Here is a 15344-nt window from a genome sequence, read left to right as displayed (position 1 = left end):
GGTACATATTCATACAATAAGGTATTCCCAGTAAATCAATATGGGGTCCAAAGTGAAGATCATAGGGTCTACGTGCTTCATGTGAGATTTATGCAGCACTTTTACATTTGCTAAGGGTTTCATTTTCCCAAATACCTCAGTAGAGCAACAGGAAGATCTTCAGTGATGAAACTGCCATTAAAATTAACCTGGGTTAATCTTCTTGCAATACATGTGTTACTGAGAAGTAGGCATTTGCCCATAGCCTCACAATGAGCTCTTGTTGACCGAAATTTGGACACAAATAATTATTTTTATTAAGCAAAAAGAACATTATTTTGTATCCCCCTTTCTGATGAAATTCCAGTAAGTTAAGCAGTATAATTATCTTAGATTGTGTTGGAAAAGGAATGAAGTCTGGCTTTATATCATATGCCATTATATGTTCAGTGACAACATTCCTTGTAGAGAGTGAAAGGATTTATTTAATATTTGGATACTAAAAGGTATTGGTTGTCTAAGAAACCAAAGTTGCTATAGAATGCTTACACTAAAATGTTTAGCTGTAAACAGCGCAATCATGAAGTGTAAGTAATCATTCATATTAAAGAAAGAGGGCTGGGCATGATGGCACATGGCTGTAATCCTAGCACTTGGGAGATTGAAGCAAGGAGGATCATGAGTTAGAGGTCAGCCTATGCCAGTGATGGTGAGCCTTTTAGAGCTTTCAATGATACAACAGTCTGCTGCAGCCTATGTGCCATAGATTCACCACCACTGGGCTACAATATATAACTAGCTCAAAGACCCAGAACCATACATAGTGAGAGACTGTCTCAAAATACCAAACCAAACAAAACAAAGAAGGAAAGAAAGCTGTGTTTGATAACATTTTGAGGTATTGAAAATCAAGTTATGTTCTAAACAAGTTTCAGACTACCTTTCCTTCTTTTTTGTAAGCTCTTAAATATGTACCACTGCATGTTTTTATAGTTACATATATTTACATATACAGTTTGTAGGTATTTGTTAAATCTTAAGATGGTGGTTGTAGCAGTGGAATAAAAAGATTGTTGTAGCCTCAGAATATATATTTGGTGAATGAACAAATGAAATAAGAAATTTACTCATTAAAAAAGCTTTTTGCGCCTCTAGTGTTTACCAGGTACTGTGTTGGGCCTGGCGGCAGAGGGTGAACAATTCCAGCCTGGATTCTGACATTATGGAACAAACAAATTTGACCAAAGGGTATGGACAAAATATTTCTACAAGGAAATAAACAAAATAATATTGAGTGTAGTACATCTATAAAAAACCAAATGGGGATGGCTTATTAAATAGGTGGATATCTCAAAAGTCTTCAGTTTTTTTACAGTATGTTTTGGTAGCTAAATCTTAAATTATTTGTTTTGAGTAGATAAAAAGCTTTAAGTGTTTAATTTTTAAAAGCATTTTGTTTTCCCATCCCACTTAGAAATCTTGTCCACTAAAGATATTGTAGTAACTCTTTTCTTTCAATTGTCTTTATTGGAATTCCTTTACAGTTCCAAAATAATAATACATTCCTAAGAGCTAAGCCTCTGCAGGAATAATGAAACATCTCATTTGCTGTATTATTCTATTTATGATGTCAAGACAGTTGGTAGACATTTTTTTTTAATTGAACAACCAAAAGAAGTACTTTAATTCAATCTGAACAGTCCAATCCCCAGGAAATGACTGGAGAAACCTCTGTGATGTGATGGTTGCTATTCATTATCTATGCAGTATTAAAGAGACTGGGAGTTTTGTTTGCCTTTTAAATTCAGTAACACTTGCATTGTAGTTTTGCTTTCATACCCTTATTTCTCACCGCAATTTTTTCTAGGACTTGTTGCAGATTCTGGAGCAGATGTTGGTCTTTTGGGGCCTAGAGGATGGTTTGGCACCCCCTAGATTGATCTTGTTTCTTCTCTTCCTTTTTTATTTTCATTGTAGCTGAGTAGGCTTCAAGCATTGACCATAGCTGAACAGAAAGGTTGGAGTAGTATTCTCATGCTTTGGGCTGTTCACGTATTCTTCATCATTAATGAGACTAATCATTTGTAATTTTACATTCTAGCAATGCAGCAGAATTTAGCACCAATAGCTTCAGTGCTTCCTAAAGAAGGAAGAGTTGGCCATGTGGTTAATAATGAGCTTGTATAGAGAAAACTCAAGAGATTCTTTTTTTTTAATACACATAAGAGAATGTTCACTGTTTTAACCATTTTTAAGTAGACAGCCTAGGGGCATTACATACTTTTGTACATTGTGCAGCTTAAGGGGTTCTTGCTATGAATGAGCAGCCCACCCACTTTGATATTCTGCCATTAGATGGCCACGCATTTATAAGAGGAAAATTAAAATTGAATCATAGATATAAAATATGTAGGTGGAAAGACACATTTTGAAGTTGTGATAATGTTCTTTCAAATTTACAATAACACTGGGATAGCCACTGTAACACTGGCCTCTTGGAGTCTAGCTGGGCGCATATAAATGGATAGTACATAGTTGCTCTAGAGCTGTCACTTAGAATTAGTAGGTACTGATTGCCTACTAATGGGGAGGTCTCTGTGTTTTGTGAGTGGTGAGATGGGCTCTGTACTTTAGGAGTATGTGAATGTGAACAGTGGTGCTTTCTTATCTCCAAACTGTAGAAGATGCTACTGGGCAGAAGCTGAGCACTGTCACATTAAACCTCAGCCTGGCTTCCCTGAAATGTTTGTTCAGTCCATGTATGTTGTAGAAAGTGACTCAGGTCAGGAAGAAGAGGCCACAGAGATGAATTCTAGGATGGCTTTATTCATGGAATGTTGGGGAATTTTTCCTGTAATGAGTTCCTGGTGACTCAAGAACATTTGTAAAAGCTTATCCTCATGTCCTCATGTCCCAGTGATGCAGTCATCATTTCTTTATGACCTGTCATGCTCTGGGCAGCCAGTGGTCTCACAGGAAAGTGTGGTTTACAGCATAGTCCATTATTTCACTACACAAATCATCAAAAGTGGATCAAACTCCTAAAAGTATGGATCATTCCTCTTCATTATTCTTTTTTTTTGAGACAAAGTCTCGCTGTATAGTTCAGCTTGGGCTTGAACTCACCATGTAGCCCAAGCTGGCCTCAAACTCACAGCAATCCTCCTGCCTCAGCCTCCTGAGTGCTGGGATCATAGGCATATGGCACCATGCCTGGCTATTATTCTATATCTTAATGTTACAAGGTATTATTTACGAATGGACTTGCAGGTATGTCTTCTCTCACACAACAGTGAATGAAATTTGTGGGGTTTTTTGCCTTTTAACAAATCGTTACTTGAAGGAAAGCCCAGTTGAACTTCTCAGTGTGCAACTGGGGCAAGAAAATGCCCATGGTTGGTCAGTTCTCAAGGCTTTGTGATGGTGTCATTCTCAGACTGGGACATGAGCATTTGAAGGAGGACTAAGATTTGTACAACTTTGTACATCCAAGAGTGTTCAGCTGTGTGCAGTGATTTGAAGTGTCCTCCTCTGATTATACAGCACTTTGCTATCTTCTTTCTTTGCATCTAATTTTGTCAAACTTCCCAGGCATTTCCTGAAGCAATATCCTCCCTAGTTGTCTGTCACCACATGTCCAGCAGAGAAATCTTTTAGTAACCTGCAAACCTGAGATTGGTTGGGCCAGGTTGAACCACAAAATTCCTGTATATTTAGAGTGAATCTTGAGATATAGAGTTGGTCAAGTTTTATGTATTTTTTAAATTTCTTGTTCCAAAAAAGTATTTGAAATGGCTTAACAGTTTACATTCAGAAATACAGATTGAAAAATAAATAGGGGAGGAAATTGATATGATAGGAAAGGAAGAGTTGGAAAATAATTTGAGGTGAGACATGATAACATTAGAATCTGAGCTTCCTCCATGGCCAAAGCTGAAGAGGAATCACAAGGTCCCTAACACTAGGAATGCATTAGTGGCTCTGGAAGATTGCAAGCTTTATTGCCATGAGAACCTTGGGAAAGCTTCTGTTGATTTTCTCAAGGAGACACTGCAGGGTGTATTTTAGTGCGGATCATGTCCTCAGTACCCATCTACTAAAATATGTTTTTGTTATGTCTCATTATAGGAAATGGCATAATTGCTTCTTCTTATGCGATATTATAACATAAAGCAATTCTGCAAAAAGTTAGACAGTGAGAATTATCTTAGATGAGCTATCATATAGCTATCAGAAAATTACTGTGGATATGCAGAGTCCACCCAAAAAATGTATACACACTTCACTTTGCCATATTAATAAATGTCTGGAAGCTGATGGCCACCACTTTGAGTACGTCTTGTAACTGTACAGGCCAAAGGTAACTTGTATTAATCTCAAGATGTCTCAATAAATTTAGTGTCAAAATATTTATACAAGTTTTTCCTTTCCTGATATATATATTTTTTGAGCAGACTCTGTATTTCTCCCAGCTGTGAATAGAGAAGCTGAGTTTGATAAGATGATTATTTATCCTGTCTTATTATTTTTTCTTTTTTAAAATTTTATTTATTTTATCCCATTCCCCCCTCCTCATCCTAAGCATAAAAGCTTTGTTTCTATTTTTTCCTTCTATTTTCACTTTTTTTCTTGTTCTCTTCTTCCCTCCTCCCTTATTCCCCTTCCCATTTGAACATTTTCTTCCCATTTCCCAGTAACTATTATAAGGACTATATTTTAGTCCTTATTTCTACTTTCAGGTTCTCATACCAGAGAAATAATGTGGCATTTAAACAAAGTTAAATTATCATTATTTGTGGATGACATGTTACTCTACATAGAAGACCCCAAAAACTCCACCAAAAGACTTTTAGATTTGATAACCAAATTCAGTGGTGTAACTGGATACAAAGTCAGCACTCAAAAATCAATAGCCTTCCTGTACAGGAATAACAAACTCACTGAGAGAGAAATGAGAGAAACAATCCCTTTCACAATAGCATCCCCCAAAATGAAATACCTAGGAATCAATCTAACAAAGGAAGTAAAATACCTCTACATTAAAAACTACAGTACTCTGAAAAATGATATCAAAGAAGATACCAGAAAATGGAAAGATATTCCTTGTTCTTGGATAGGAAGAACCAATATAGTGAAAGGTACTGTGATAAAATCAGCATGATACTGGCAAAAGAACAGACCTGAGGATCAATGGAACAGACTAAAGATGCAGAAACAACTCTAGACATACTCGGCCACCTAATCTTTGACAGAGGAGCGTCCTGCCTTATTATTAGTTTTATTAATAATTCTGATAACATCCTCCTTATCCCAGATAGCTACTCTTTCCCAAGTACTTATAATGTGTCAGGCATCATACTGAGATACTTGTGGCAAAAGAGAGCTCTTAATTCTTGCAGAGGCCATATAGCTTTATTCTTATTTTACACAAAGAACACTAACTGGAAGAATTTCACCGACCCAGCCAGGATTACATGGTTACTTTTGCCTGTGTGCCTGGCACTGACTCTGCCACCTGAGACTGAGGAGTCCTTGCGTAAGGAAGATAGTGTATCTCTTTTGAGCCAAATTCCTAAAGCGGTCTAGTCTTTTCTCCTACTGGTCTTGCAGTGTGCAGTGCAGAAATAGTTCCCACCTCAGGCCTGGGAAGCCTCTCTGGCTTTTGTTAGCACCATCTGTGTTGTGTACATGCTTTGTGGCATTCCGCAGCTGGCTTCCTTTAAGATTCCTTGGAGTTGTACATCCAGAGCCGCATGACAGTGATTGGAAAAACTAGATAAGAACAAGTATTGTGTTGCGTTGACTTTTAAACATTCTTAAGCTTTGAAAATATGATTGAATTTAATTTAGCTAATGTTGTCAGGAAGGACAGTCTTAGAAAAAGAAATGCCCTTTCATGTAAAGATATTTGAAATCTAGTATTTCTTCTGTCCTTTTGATTAAAAGTTTAAGTTAAAACTAATGTATAGGTTATCACTTATTGTTTTCAGAATTTAGTATATGCTCAAATTATCATTAATATGCCTATATATATATGTTTTTTTATGCCTATATATTTTTAAGCAAGAGGAAAGCTTATGTCAATTCTTAATAACCATAAAAGTTCACATTCAAAAAGTTTAGTCCATATAAACAAAGATTTAGGACAACTCCCTCTACACTGCCATACATTAACCCCCCGACCCCAATGCATTTTGTGGTACCTGTTGTACTTTAGGTCAAAGTAGGAAACCTGATGGATGTGTTTTAAAGAGGAAAAAGGCATGCAATTAGAACCATACTGGCATTTTGGCTGATATTTATTTTTCCAGGATGAACATGCTTTTGGAAATTGCCAGTAGTTGCTAGGCAGACTTCAACAAACAAAGGACATTACCCAAGCATCCAACCTGGCTGGTTTCTCAATTTAAGTTTTATGATCCTGGCTTGAAATGTAGTAAACTGTATTACTATTTGAACTTGGAATACAGAATGCTTTAGCCAGGAATCCCATTGGCATTCTGAGGCAGTTGTAAGTTGAATTTTCTTCCTCAGGAGGCCAGTTGCCTGACTCTGAGCAAAGGTATGTTGTCCAGGATTGCAGGCCAGATCATTTGGACTATCCCAAAGGTAACTAGAAACTATATAGAGGAAATAGCTCTGTCTTGCCAGTAGCAGTTGCCTTTCCATTTGGTGCTCTCCTTTCTGATCTCTGGATTTTCGTGCTGACCATATTCTTTTTTATCTTTCTTTTGCTTCTGACAAAGGGACAAAATCTTGAGATGCTCAGTTATGGTCAGTCTTTACTTAAGTATGTTTTCTAAATGAATTTGGATCATTGCCAGAAACTAAAGAAATACTGTTGTTCTGAATACTGTTTTCCTTCAGTAGTGATCAAATGTACAAAATAGTTTTTTTTTTCTTTTTAAACAGAACTGTTTATCTAAAGGTCTGTCCATGTGCTTACCTTTTGTTGTTCAGTGCTGCTTTGATTTGCACTGCCTCTTTAGGCCAGCTCCTCTTAAGAACACTACTGTCCTGTTTACTAACATAAGAAATGCAGAGTAATTCTGAAGGCTCAGTGTTAAAAAGATAACATCTTTTCAATATGTCAGTCATGCTAGGGGGAAAATGTTGATGAATACAACTTTCCCTTTAGCCTTTCAAAATAGAGTAAACAGGCACTGTTGGGATAGTAAAGAATGTGATATAAAGGTGTGGTGTTTTGAAAAACATAGTGAATATTTAAATTTAAAAACTATATTACAGCAAGAGATACATTGCCATTAATTCCCCTCAAAAAAACTCCTGCTTGCATTGATTGAACACACTTATCCCATCATTTTTGTCACTTTCTGAAGCAGTTCTGGAAGTCTCTCTTCTGTGTCCTTAGTTGTACTACAGTGGCTGCCTCAATGTCCTGTATCAGTTTGAAGTGTTTGTGGCAATTTCTGTCAAATAAAAACATTATGGTATGTCCTTATTTATGTTGTTCTCTGGGTCTGGCATTGTGCAACTTCTGCTGTTTCCTGAAGTTAAAAGATCATGGAAAGTAAATGTTTTCAATCATTCAGGACATTGAGGCAGCCAGGATAGCACAACTAGATGCTCATGAAAGAGGACTTCCAGAACTTCTTCAGAAAGTGGCAAGAACAATGGATTAAATGTGCTCAGAGAGAAAGAGAATACTTTGAGGGATATTAATGGCAATGTGTCTTTTACTAAAACAATTTTTAAAAATAACATAAACATTCAGTGTATTTTTTGATCACACACATGAATTTATCCTGATCTATAAGAGGAGTGAATAATTTATCTGAGCTGAAATTATCAAAAGTAGTGACAGAATTAGCTTTGTGGTACCATGTTTCCTAGTGAAATATGAATATCAAATATCCTTTACAAAAGGTTTTAGAATCTTGTGGGCTGTTTGCCTTGTCTGTTCAGATGATCATTAGAGCTACGTGATGGCTAGAAAGATGGATTCACTTCTGCATGTATAAACTGTCATTGTTGTTAACCCTTTTATTTAGTCGTTGCTTGGAACATTATGACTGAGACTAGCATGGAACTGTATGCCTGCATAGAACTTCTTGAGAAATTCATAGCAGATATGATGTAATGAGCAATTTCTTTTTGGGCCACAAGAGATTTTTATGGAAATGCAACAAGTAGGTGGCACTGTAGTTGGGAGACATAATGTTCTCTCTGCCCTGCTCTTATTAATTTTTAAAAATTAAATACCACTATCTACCTTTAGGAAGTTTATTTACTAGTTTTATATACAACAGAAAAGATTTCATAGGTTAATATTCTTTTCTCAAAAATAGTGCCTCCCTCTCTTTTCTTCCTTTTTAGGAAAATGCTATATACAGTACTTGTGTGTGTGCGTGTGTGTGGGCCAGGGTGGAGTACAGAAAAATTACACAACAGGAGATAAAAACGTGGCCAAAGTATCTCCCCAAAGATATTATACATATTGGAAACATCTCTCCAATTGTCTTCCTAAAATATATATGCCTGTATAAAAATTTTTTGTCATTTTTTTTTTTTCTCTAGCCATCGACTTTCTTGTTCACAAATGTGGTTTTATAAAATCCTACGCAGTGACCATAGAGTTATTTAATTGCCACATTAAAAATATGAAAATGCCTTATCTTTTAAGAAAAGTAGCATTAAATATTAGTTGTTTGCCTATACTAACCATTGAAAAAGAATATGCTGAATTTCAGCTGCAAGAAAATAGTTCATAAAGCACCATTGTTTAAGGAAATAGCATGAATGTCAAAACCCCTTTGATTTTAGAGAATCACAAATCCTTGACCTTTAGCTTATTTCAGTAATTTGGAAGGACTTGAAGATAATTCATGGGTTCAGGAAGCAATTTAATGCCATAACATGCTAGTTATCTGGAATACAAAGAAATGAATCATAGTGGTTATAGTATCTAAGACTAAAAAAGTGACTTTTTTCTCGAAGTGGTTTTCTTCACTCCTGATGGATGTTATTTTCACAACAAACTGTCTTTTTGTGTGTCAGCACTTTGACAACATGACATTTTCAAGTCAAAACCCCTTCTTGGCTGCTCCTGTCTCCTTTTGTCTTCGTGCTAGAGTATAAAAGACTAACCTTCCAAAAAAAAAGAGACTACCCTTCAGTACCACAGGAGCGTGAGCTCATGGAATTTGAGAAGGCCTCTCTCTCATCCACTGCCCTCTCAAGTTGTGTATGTGTCCTCATGGGAGAGAAATGCAGCTTTGCAAACATGAAGCTAGCTAAAGTTTTGTCCAGTTTCCTTCAGTGTTTAGCTTTGAGCAGAATTACAGAGAGAAGTTGACAAGCATTGCCATGATCTACTGATTTTGTAAGTGTTGTAAACTGTTCAATAAATACAACATATTCAGTGATGTACTTTCCAAAACCCTCAGCTTTTCCTCCCAGCTTTTGGAGCATACTGAATTCTTCCATTAACTCAAATCTAGTGTTTTTATGCCTTATTTTAATTAGAAAAGGTTTTCAGAAAAACACATGACACAATCAGCTGCATTAAAAAAATACAACTACTTTACTCTTTCAACAAACCACTGGGTCATAAGGGCAGTGTCAGCAATTTGACCGCGATCCTCTCCTACAAATGAGCATGACTAAAATCATCTGCGCAAGGAGATGGTGCTTCACAGCTGTGGATGCTTTCAACATATAAAAATATTTCCACAACTGTCCTAAGTTGTGCTTTCCTTGTAGCATGCGGCACATTGACTCAGTGCTCCAGCATTGTGCTGATCCTTCACCATTTTCTTGTGCTCACCCATTTTAAATGACATTTTTTCCTCTGCCCTTTGCTGGAGAATCTTTTGGATGAATCCAAGTAAAATCCTTACATATAGAGCTTTATTCAGTGGTCATACAATACTTTTGTTTGCTGGCCACTCTACCATGGACTCAGTTTATTAATATAAAGATGTCCTATGGCATATTTGGGCCTTCCCCCATGCACAGGATCCTATGGTTTTAAGCCTCAGAACACGGAGGTGCACAGTTGCTCTTCATTGTTCCAAATCCTCTTCATTGTTGAGTACAATACTACTTGGTACTCCTGTTTCTTCTAACTTGAAGACTTCTGGTCACCCTGCATTTCTCTTTCTTCTCTGCTTTACTCTTTCTCCTGATAGTTCCATTGTGCGTATTAGTACCACAGCATTTGCGTAGGGCCTCATAATTGGCAAGTGGGACTCAAAAGTGGAGAGCTGTGTGGCCCTGACTTTTGGAGAGCTTTGGAAGACCTGCCAGTCCTGGAGGCCATATGCTTTCTAACACTCAGTAAGAGGTGGCAAAAATTTCTCTAGTATCAACAGCCATCACAAAAACTACCCTGCTTCCCTACACACCTTCTTCCCAAAAAGATTAAAGAGGGAAGAAAGAGGTGAGGAGTCACAGCCTGCAGTCTAACCAGGAAAACTTTGTGTTTCGTGGATTGTGCCTATTATCCATGGAAATTGGCCTCACTCATCTTTTTTGTGATGGAGCTATTGGGGTTCTTATTCCAGGCCTCAGGATATTTTGCACTACTGGCCCAGAGATGATTTTATGGAAATGGTTTTATTTTGCTAAATCAGACTTGTTTATTACTGTATTTATTACTATTCATTCTTCCTTGGTTTACAATTTCTTTTCAGTAAAACTTAGCCTCCTCATAACCCCCCTGTTTTATAAGCTTTTAAATTTAACCTGGAACTCCCCCTTGTTAAAAATAAATAAGGCAAGATGAAAAGATGTCTCAGCAGGAAAAGATGAAACCAACTGCAGTTCTTGAAAATTTCCAAGACATACAAATGGTAATGGAAAAACTTCCATTAGAGTTTGTTGAATCATGCTTTCTAGAGACCCCCCCCCCAAAAAAAAATCACTGGGCTCCCTTCTCATCCCATTCCCAATTTACAAATTACTTTCATAGGCGATGAAGAATGCCTTCCTTGAACACTTTCCATGCTAAAATGATGGTGACCAGGCTGTAAGCTTTGTGACCTTAATTGCCCATTTGTCTGGAAGTTGGAATGAAGCCAAACTCTTCTGTAAGGGATATTTTGGGGTTCTTCTCATGTGTTCTTTTGCACAGTTAGATAAATTGTCTGTCTTGTCTTTTTTTGATGCTGGTTTACCACCTGTATTCAGAGACTAAGCAGAAAAGACCCAGAACACACCAGTATTGTAGAGGACAGTGTCCATGGCCCACTGACAGGACTCTTTATGAGGAACCACTTGGGGAAATTGCTTTAGATCTTAATACCAGTAACTTCCATGCTTCCACCCTGGAAAAGTGGTTTGCTCTTAGCTTATACACCATGTGAATCGAGTCTAAATGTGGCTTCTCTCTTTGCTCTAGGGAGACAGGAATCAAACTTGTAGCCTAAGACAGTGACTGTCAAGGCCTGCACTACAAAAGTCTGTGTTTTAATTCTACTATTTTCTGCTCTATTTTCCTCTCCTAATTTTCTTCTGGGATTCCTTCTTTTGGTTCTTTGATTCTTTTGTTTCATGCATGCTTTTTTATACCCTTCAATCCTTATGATGAAATGTATACATCTACAGTGCTGTTGCCAAGTAAATGCAGCGTATATTTTTAAGGCTTTAACTTTTTTATCTGCTGCCTAAAATAATGGTTGTGGTTGAAAATAAGTTATGGTCCCATAGGTATGATGGAAAACTAGAGCTTTTCTACAAACTGAAATCTTGTTCCTAGATTTTTCAAAACTGGGACTAAAAGTGAATTTTTCTTGAGATGACAGGATTAAGATTGTTGGAAGATCACATTAACTACTCAATAGTATTACTTTGTACTAAAATTTAAGAAACCACTCAGACAGCTGTTCCACATTCTGTAATGAATTGGGACAGAAAGCATAACTGAAGTTCACTTAAGCAGTTCGAAGAAAAAGGTGGGCTGGAAGGCATTGATCCTGAGAACCAAGAGACTATATTAATTTGGGAAGCTGCTTTATCTTTTCTTATTTGGTCATTTTATATGTAAAATGAAGAAACTAGCCTAGATGAACATTAAGATTCTGCCAGCTCTACAATTTTATGATTTTCCAAATGTAGCTATAATTGAGCCTCAAAAAGAGAATTTACCATCACTACTTATAAGTAGAGATTGGAGAGTTCTGAATTTTGAGGCCCTTGGCAGTAGCTGGATTAACATGTTAGGCCACAGACCCTCAGTCTTGTCTCTTGGCATAGTAACTGGGGCTCCAGACCCAGTATGCAGGTATTTTCCTCATAAACCTGAGTGTATGGAAGAAATCTGTATTAAAGCCAAGCCAAGAACTTTTGTTTCACTCACTTATATGCAAATGTATATGATTGCAGGAGTTACCATAAAAGTTACCTATACAGTCATCATCTTTGTGAATTTGAATGTGCCCATCATAGGTGTTCAATAATTACTTATTATTTTGGTTTGGAATTTAATGGCATCATCCCCTCAAAATGGTCCATTACAAAATGACTTGCTCATTTACCTTGGAATTATTTTTAAATTTTATATAAATATAAGATCTAAATATAAATATAAAATTTAAATTTGGAACAACCTTAAAGACTTACCTAAGGTTAAACATTTTTTGTTTCATGATTATGGATGAGGAAAATATATATTATTACTGTCTTGAGGAATGTCACTTGTTTTTATGTCTTTATTGTATTTCAGGACTGTTAAACATTTCCCATGTGTATAATAGAAAAAAATAAACATGCCTATGCCTAGCACATAGTCGGAGCTTAGTAAATGTTCTTTTCTCAGATTGGTTTTTGCTGTCAGTGCTGTGCTTCAAAATTAGAAATCTTTACACATGGAGCTGAGCAGTGGTTTATTTGATCCATGTTACATCCACTAGAATATTTTGTCCATGTAAAATAGTTTTAAGTAATAATATAAGATTTATACAGAAAAGAGATTAGTGTAGAGTTACTACTTTCGAACTAATCATTGATTACATTTTATAAAGTAGATAAAAATACAATATTTAAAAGACAAGTTATCCAAAAATGTGGAGTATATTTAGGCAGTATAAATAAATTTGAATGATTTATGCTGTTGATGGTAGCTGTCATATTTCACAAAAGAGGATGTTTTTCCCTGAGCTAGGAAGAAACAAACACTGTCCAGAGTTTGGCCAAGTAGCCAGAAATAGTTTTGGGATTCATGGAGTTGTCTCCAAGATTCCAGGGACATTGCATCATATTGGTGGGTCTGGTTTGTTTTCAGTTCGTTTTGAAACTAAGCACCACTGATGGGTCAAATCATAAATTATACCCACACTGAGAGTGTACACACCAAAGGAAGCTGCAGAAATTTAAATCTCCTTCCATAAGTATCAAACTGTGTACTTGTCTTCTGAGGAGTGACTTTATTTCTGCCAAAATGTAGTTCAGCATTTCTTCAAAACATGTGAAGTGTGAACTCAAAATTATCCAGCATGGAAAACTGCTGAAGTCTGGTTTTCATTTGCCAGCCATTCAGTCCATAGCTTGTATTTGAGTCAGGAGCCTGTGCACCCTTTAACAAGAATCATTACTTTTTCTTTGTCCCAAGAAATACATGTTTAGCTAGTACAAGATTTCAACCTGATAAAGTATTATCACTTAAATCATAGAAATTTTAATAAATTCAGTTTTCTAGAATTTTTATGTTTTAAGTTCCTTGGTTTGAGAAATCAGTTCTATCACTTCACGTTTTTCTCAGCCAGCTGCTGAAGGAATGAAAATAAATGACAACTCTGTACTCTGCCTGCACTACTCTCAACCTTTTGTAAATTACAGATGGTTAATTGCCTCTGGACAAAAAGACAGCTTAAAATGTTGATAGTGTCTGCATCAGGACTTACAAAGTTAAACATTTATTGAAAATACAGTGTAAGACAGGCAATGACCTGGCTTTGCCCATTTGGCCCAAGACAAATAGCTATCAATTACATTTCTTTTTGTTTCCTATTTAAATTGAAATTTCAGTTAAAATTTCTGAGGATTCTTGAAAGCAAATAACGGTTATAAATAATTTGTACCCTTTATGAAATTAAATTCAGTGATTATTTTGTGAGACTAATAAACATTGAGAGATTAGAGACTTCTTTTCCATCATCATTAATATTAAATTACAATTTTTTCAATGCTATATGTGCTAACAATATCAACCTCATCACTTGTGTTATCTGTGCTGCTTAGGACAAGTAACAGCTTTCCAGGATTGTCTTCTTAAAATGTAATTCTCAATACTCAGAATTGTGTTTTGCTTGTGGTCATATGTGCTGTGTAATACATAATAATTTCCACAGCAGTATCAACTATTTATTGAGCAGTTACTGTGAATTGAAGAATGCGAAGTTGGGAGTTCTCAACTTTGAATTTTCCTAGTAGTGTTAAATACTCATTCCTGATTATTGGGAACCCCTGTAGAGGATCCCAATCTCCTGCTTGATGCTATGACGCAAGGCAGGAAGAAAGACTTAAGAGATGCAATCAGGGGCCGGGGATTTAGCTCACTGGTTCTGTCGCTTGCCTTGCAAGTGCAAGGACCTGAGTTTGATCCTTGGAACCAAAAAATGAAAATAAAAAAATAAAAAGAGATGCAGTCAAACTGAAATGGGGAACTGGGATGGTCAGAGCCGAGCAAGCAAAGGCCCTAAAACAGCCAGAATTGCCTCTATTTATTGGTGACACAATCATTTGTTGAGTTGAAGTGGGCAGGCTACATGTGGTTGCTAGCGATAAGTTGCTGACTCAGGCAAAACTTAGAAGGGATAAAGCATTCTTGCATTAGGGACAGAACAGACCAGATACAGGTTGTGGTTAATGATTAATCTATCTTTTCAGTTAAGGTTTCAATTCTGGGAATGAAATTTGGTTAGGTACTGTCTTGTACCCTCCTTTCCTCTCTACCTCCACTTCCATGCACCTTACCCTCACTACCTGTCATACTTGGCTCTTGGTTGTTAGACTTGTACTCTGCCTCTCTTACTGCCCTCTTCCTTGAAATTCAACATCTCTGTCCTAGGAGAGTAAGGGAAGGGAAAGGAAAGGAAGATGGGAGGGTAAGGAAATATTTTGTATTATCAACCAGGAAATCAGCATTGATACAAAACGACCAAACATCCATGTACCCTCTTTTCATTTCACCAGATGTTCTGACCATGTCTCTGTCTCCCTTTCTGGCCCAGGACTGTAAACAAGAACATATGTTGAATTCAGTTGTCATGTCCTCTCCATGCTCTTCAGTGTGGAGTACATTCCTCAGTCTTTTCTCTGTTACTCACATCCTTCACAGGCCTTTCATTTTGTAGGACAACCCTGAACTGGGACCCTCCAGTGTTTTCCCGCGACCAGACTCAGGC

At 36.8% G+C, this 15344-nt stretch overlaps 1 protein-coding gene across 9 annotated transcripts in view; it reads left to right on the top strand.

Moving 5' to 3' along the window:
* Bicc1 (BicC family RNA binding protein 1) overlaps positions 1 to 15344 on the top strand; it is a 320644-nt gene that overhangs the window by 148769 nt on the left and 156531 nt on the right. Inside the window, exon 1 of one of the 9 annotated variants that reach the window (XM_087184826.1) lies at positions 6099 to 6588. The exons of the other annotated variants lie outside the window; for them this stretch is intronic. Within the exon in view, the coding sequence (XP_087040952.1) occupies positions 6544 to 6588 (45 nt within the window). The 5' untranslated portion in view covers positions 6099 to 6543. Of the gene's footprint in view, positions 1 to 6098; positions 6589 to 15344 lie in introns of those variants that run through there. 9 annotated transcript variants of the gene reach the window in all.

Source organism: Heterocephalus glaber, unplaced genomic scaffold (assembly GCF_053883595.1).
Source record: "Heterocephalus glaber isolate CG9 unplaced genomic scaffold, H.glaber_assembly_v1.0 deba00001497, whole genome shotgun sequence".
In the NCBI taxonomy this organism is placed as follows: Eukaryota; Metazoa; Chordata; class Mammalia; order Rodentia; family Bathyergidae; genus Heterocephalus; species Heterocephalus glaber.
The sequence above is the reverse complement of the archived record's forward strand: the minus strand, read 5'-3'. Positions and strand labels throughout refer to the sequence as shown.